Source organism: Nanorana parkeri, unplaced genomic scaffold, assembly GCF_000935625.1.
Source record: "Nanorana parkeri isolate BGI_ZX_2015 unplaced genomic scaffold, ASM93562v1 scaffold180, whole genome shotgun sequence".
Lineage (NCBI taxonomy): Eukaryota > Metazoa > Chordata > Amphibia > Anura > Dicroglossidae > Nanorana > Nanorana parkeri.
In genome coordinates this window covers 688717-694230 of record NW_017306448.1, presented here as the reverse complement: position 1 = coordinate 694230, position 5514 = coordinate 688717, and the positions used below count along the sequence as shown (strand labels likewise).

Here is a 5514-nt window from a genome sequence, read left to right as displayed (position 1 = left end):
CTAGAGGCAGAGCCAGCTGTACCCGCCCCCTCCCCGTCCGTTCCGCCAGTCAGCGCTGGCGGATCGGAGCGGGGAATCCCGCCCCTCTCCTGTCACGGCAGAGAGCCGTGACAGGATCGAGAGGTGAGCGAACGCCGGTATGTGTTCTCTCACCTTCCGATCTACTGAGCCGACCTGTGACAGTCTCACTGTCACAGGTCGGCTAGAACTATGAGGTGAGTGAAAAGCACTCACCTCATAGTTTTCCTTTAACCTTTCAAATTGGAAAGTAGTAAAATCCCTTCATTTGTTGCACTAGAGTCCCATAGTTTTACATTATAAATACTTCTTCGGCGAAGACTCCGTACAGAAAGGGATATGGGACAGCTCACCGTTGCTAGATTCTCACAGCGGGAATGTATGGCCTGGATGAAGAGACCACTGGCAGCTGAGTTTCTGTGTATTGCACTAATAAAATCTTGCACCGGCGGTTCATGTGACAGGTAGATGAGATCCTGAACGTGATTAACTATCAGCCAGGTAAGATGCTCTGAATCATGCAGGTTCTGACACTACAGCACAAAAAAGGAAAAAGAAAAACGTTAGCAGCTATACAGTTGAATCAGACGTAAATGTTTAAAGCTTATCACAGGACAATTTTAAATCAGCCGTTTATGACAAGGTGCAATATTCAGCTTTACTTAATGAAGAGTTGTGTTTACCTTAAACTTTAACTTTGCTTATTTTGTGTAAGCCTGACCCTTTGGGCATGATTTATAAAACTTCCTGCCACTAGATGGAGATGTGGAGAGAACGGCATTCGCCTAGCATATGGCTGGGCAGAAGTTTTTTTTAAAACTCATCCCCTTTACCTTAAGTGACGGTGATCAGTGGGGACCTCATGTCTCACATATACTTCACCTTTTTCCCCTGTCAGGCAGACTTTGATTGCTGCCGCAAACAATTTCAATCCGGCCTACGATTCTTCCCCTAGGCGGCTTCTCTACAATCAACTAAGCTTGGCTACCCGTCCCAGGATGTTGGTGGGCAGAGTCTAGCCCTATATGCAGAGGCAGATTAAGACAGCATGGGGACCTAGGCAGGGTGCGAGCTTTGGGCCCTCCATCCTTTTGATTGACATCAATAAGGATTGCTATGGGTACAAAGAAACACACCATCTGCATTGTATGTAGTGGTGTAGCCCACTTCAGCAGACACCCACTGCCTAGAAGTACATCCACCTTTGAGAAGAGACAGGTAAGGAGAATGAAGGTTGTGGTTTGGCCCCCTGGACATTCGATGGGCCCAAAGTTCCTGCCTAGGTTGCCCTGTGGATCATCTAGCTCTGACTATGCTAGTCATAAAAATCTCTGCCACCTGAATAATGCAAGCAGTCTGGCCACATGGAAAGTACAGTTTTTACTCAAGTCTAGCAAAGTGACAAGAAGGATTGTATAATGCACTCTTTTGTGCAGAGTCTGCACGCACTTGGAGGCTAGGTTCACACCAGATGCAGTGCGTTCCGGCCCGAGCGCACTGCATCGCGGCCGGCTCGCTTTTTTGTGGGGCAGGAGGGGGGCGTGGCGGGCCATTGAAGTGAATGGCACCGTAGCCAAGCCCTCCGGCCGCAATGCGATCTGCCACACGGGATCGCAAGGCACATTGTTCCTGCAGTCCGGTCCAGTGCGATCAAAATGCTGCAAGCACTATTTGGATCGCACCGCCACGCCCCCTCCTCCTCACAAAAAAGTGAGCCAGCCGCAATGCGATGCAGTGCGTTTTGGCCTGAATCGGGCCGGAACACACTACATCTGGTGTGAACCTAGCCTGAAGCACAAGTCACTTATTGTTTGTCGTGATGTGCATATAAAGGGAGACTTGTTTGCACCTGTAAATTGTATACGTTGCACTTGATATCTGCACATTTATGTATATAAGGGAGGATTAGCACATTTTATGCACAGTTTGTACCTGACAATTGCAAAAGTTGCACTTTACTATAAATTTGCACATTTAAAAAAAAATGTTTATGCTTCGTTTTGCTTATGACACTTTTAGAAGAGTTTTGTTGAGATTAATAGCGCCACACTTTTATATAGAATAAGACAAGAAGGAGCTGTTACTGCTTGTACTAAACTCCCAGATATCAGAGATATTTGAAACTCAAGAAGCTGCTGCATTACATGTGACCCAAACTTGGAGAAGGCAATTAAACCAGTAAATGACATTTTAAATACTTTTTACACATTGTTCTACGACTGAATGAGGCCAATGAGCAGCGCTTTACTAGGAGCGCTGGCTGTAGCTTTAAACAAGCATATAGCAGACATCTAGGAAGTTACAGCATGGCTAAAGGCAAAGTAAACAGGCCTGGTATAAACAAAATCCATTATATTAGTGGCTGTATTTTTTTTTGTACTCACCACATAGTCACAGAATAGAATGAGGGCTCCTCTCCGCACAATCTCCCGGTTACACATGCCAAGTTTGGACTCCGGGTGAGGCTCATCGCTATCAGTTGACATCTGGGGACTTAGCAGCAGTTTGGTACTAGACAGGCTGTTCCTCCTGTACACAGTGATTAAATACACAGCTTTAATGTCTGCACTTGTCTGACACGTTAGCTTATTTAATAGGACAATGTAAAGGGAAGTATTGAAGTAGAATATCTACTAACCCATGGCATGCAGGCTTCGCCTCTCATTATTTCACAGCAGACACTTTAATGAAAGGTGAACTACTGTGCGTTACTTTACCCTACTCTGCACAATGTCTTTGTATGGCAGCAGAAGAATACAAAGCTGAGCACACAAGGGGATCTGACAGCTCTTCTGCTAATGATCAGAAGCTAAGAGAATCCTCTTCTCAGCAGACATATAGGTCTGCTGCCTGTAGTCAGCGCACTGTGGTGCCATCTTTAAATGTGCAACCAGCAAAGAGAATAGAATAGTATAGTAACATGTAGAAAATTAAATGGGCACATTAAAAAAAATAATTTGCAGTACAGCTCTGCAATAAATGCACATTTAGTTGTGCTTAAGTTCTTTAAAATGCTTTAAGTACAAACACAATACTTGCTGATCCTGCCAGAAATACAGTGACTGCCTACCATTCTGGTGTGATATGACAAAGCTGCTTCTGCTGCACTTAAATCACAAGCAGTACTGCCAGCCCTGCCTGAGTTCTTCCCTGCTGGACTACAGAATTCCTCCCTTATACCATGGTGATGAGGACAGGGAGGTAGTCCAGCAGAGAACTGTGCAGGGCTGACAACACTCCTTGGGATTCCAGTGCAACAGAGACACTGTAATGTCATCCTAAAAGCAAGTTGTTGGAAATGCAACAGCATATACTTAAGTGTAATTTGTCTTTTGAGCTGTAGATGGCACTGTAGTGTAATGCTAGTCTCTATGTGCATGCCTATCTATGATGCACAGGAATCTCTTTTCTCTCCGTTTTCCTCACAATGCTGTTTACATACATGTAATGTTCTTCTAAGATCAAGATCTCAGTGCTTCATCTAAGCACATAACCAACGCGAGGGACCGGGACAGCAGACTTAGAAGAGTATACATTTATTTCACAAGGTAAGAAAATAAGACAATGTGCAGGGCATGTTAGAGGGGTGGCTGGGAGTAATATTTGCCTGGAGATGGGCTTTAATAGTGAGGAATCCTCCATATTTTGGTTGGCCTGTTTTAAAATAGATCGAAACCCAATAATGAATATCTCCTATACACTTTAACATAATAATGCATGTTTAAAAGCTGTGTTGAACCTTTTTAAATCTGCAGTTTTCCTGAAAAGAATGCCTGGTGATCCTGCCATCCTTGTTCAAGTGTTTCCTGTTATGGGGTGACAAAGCTTTGTCCCCAACTCACAATTGCTCTCCTGTGCTGAGCACCTAGCAGAAACTAAAAGCGCCCATGCCGACAATCATTATGCAGATATTGTCCACTGTTCTCCCTTTTTTTTTTTCTATGACCCCTAATGTCACCTGGGGACCTCCAAAGAAGCTGATGAAGCAGAGCTCTGGCTAGCAGCCAGAGAAATGACAGCTAAAGGTGGACGTGATGTAATACACATTGCTTCCGCCTTTAGAGAGAGAAGGAGGAGGGATCAGTCGTGGGGAATGCTGATCTCTCCTCCTTCTCTGTGGAGAGTGCTGCTGTGTTGCAGGTGTTCTCAGTCCCCGCCACCACATGGCCGACTGTAAAGCCGGCCGAACGCTTGTATGTAACAGCCGGTCCGGAGGGATTCTAGGGGGCATGCACGAGTAGACAAGAAAAAGAATCATGCAAATGTATGTCCACCCGCCGGGAAGCAACCGCTGTTTAAAGGGTTAAAGCACAAAATGTACCAAAATAAACAAAAAATAAATGTGAACACTGGGAGGATCAGCTGTACATTCACAAGACTAACTGAAGAAATTGCTGAATTATATTAAGTGTCTCCTGACAGTGAATAACCGGCTGCACATTAGGTGAAAGGTGGTAACCATGGCAGCAAAGACTTAATAACTCGTTAGGCTTCCCAATTAATGATATGGGACCAAGTAATTATGTATAAATTGGTGGAACAAATTGTACTTTGGGTGATCGCTGTGTAGGAGTAAACATTGTATTTATGAAAAAGCATGTCATATTCGATTTGTGTGCACAGTGCCATGTACTGGTCTTCCTCCTCCGCTAACTAGGGTTGTGTTTAATGGCAAAGCCTCCTAAGTATGCCATGCACCAACTCTGCTTATATTAACATGAGTATGACCATATGAGGTCACAAGCTGAGAAAAAAAGACAGAAAGTCCACAAATAATCCAGGGAAGACTTAGCCAATTCATAAAGCAACAATATGGCCTAACCATGGCCAGATCCATGCGTCACACAAAAAAAAGAAAAGACACATGTGCTTTGCTAATGCGCTTCGCACTTTACTTGTTTCAGGACTTTCAAACAAGTGAGAAAGTTTGTCAAATTAAAAGCGGACCGTTACCTGTATCTTCAAAATAACAACAAAGGCACCTCTAGAAATGTTTAGTAATGACAATCTAAATAATTGCCGGATTTTTATTCTTTGCATATCTTATTTCTCTTTTCTTCCCCAGTCTTCGCACAATGGCCATTTTTTACTAAGGGCAGATTAATATCTCCCTTTACTTCCTGGAACTTCTGGCACATGTGACTAGGACATGTGACCATGCACATCATCTCAGGGGAGGAAAATGCCTTTCCCTGAGATCTCGTGAGATTACAGATGAGATTTCACAGCAATGCTCTGCTGATTGAACCTTCCCAGGATGCAACACTTGGGCACATTACATCACTAATGCCCAAGAGATGCAGGAATTAGAAAACGAGAAATTGTAAGTAAAATGAAAATATGTTTGTTTAGTGAATGTAAGATGATTTCATATCAGCATGTAAAGCCGCATGCTTATGAGCATTTTTAGGATGTAAAAGGTTCACTTTACAAATTCCCAGTGTAATTCTTCTTATAATTATTCAAAAAGTTAAACAAATTTAAAGTGTATGAACA

General features: G+C 43.5%; 1 protein-coding gene across 1 annotated transcript in view; it reads right to left on the bottom strand.

Moving 5' to 3' along the window:
- The window catches only part of HTT (huntingtin), a 137337-nt gene that overhangs the window by 54699 nt on the left and 77124 nt on the right, over nt 1–5514 (bottom strand). The window contains exons 41-42 of the mRNA XM_018554978.1: nt 2403–2547; nt 372–551 (exon numbers count right to left, since the gene is read on the bottom strand). Of these exons, the coding sequence (XP_018410480.1) occupies nt 372–551; nt 2403–2547 (325 nt within the window). The remainder of the gene's footprint in view (nt 1–371; nt 552–2402; nt 2548–5514) is intronic.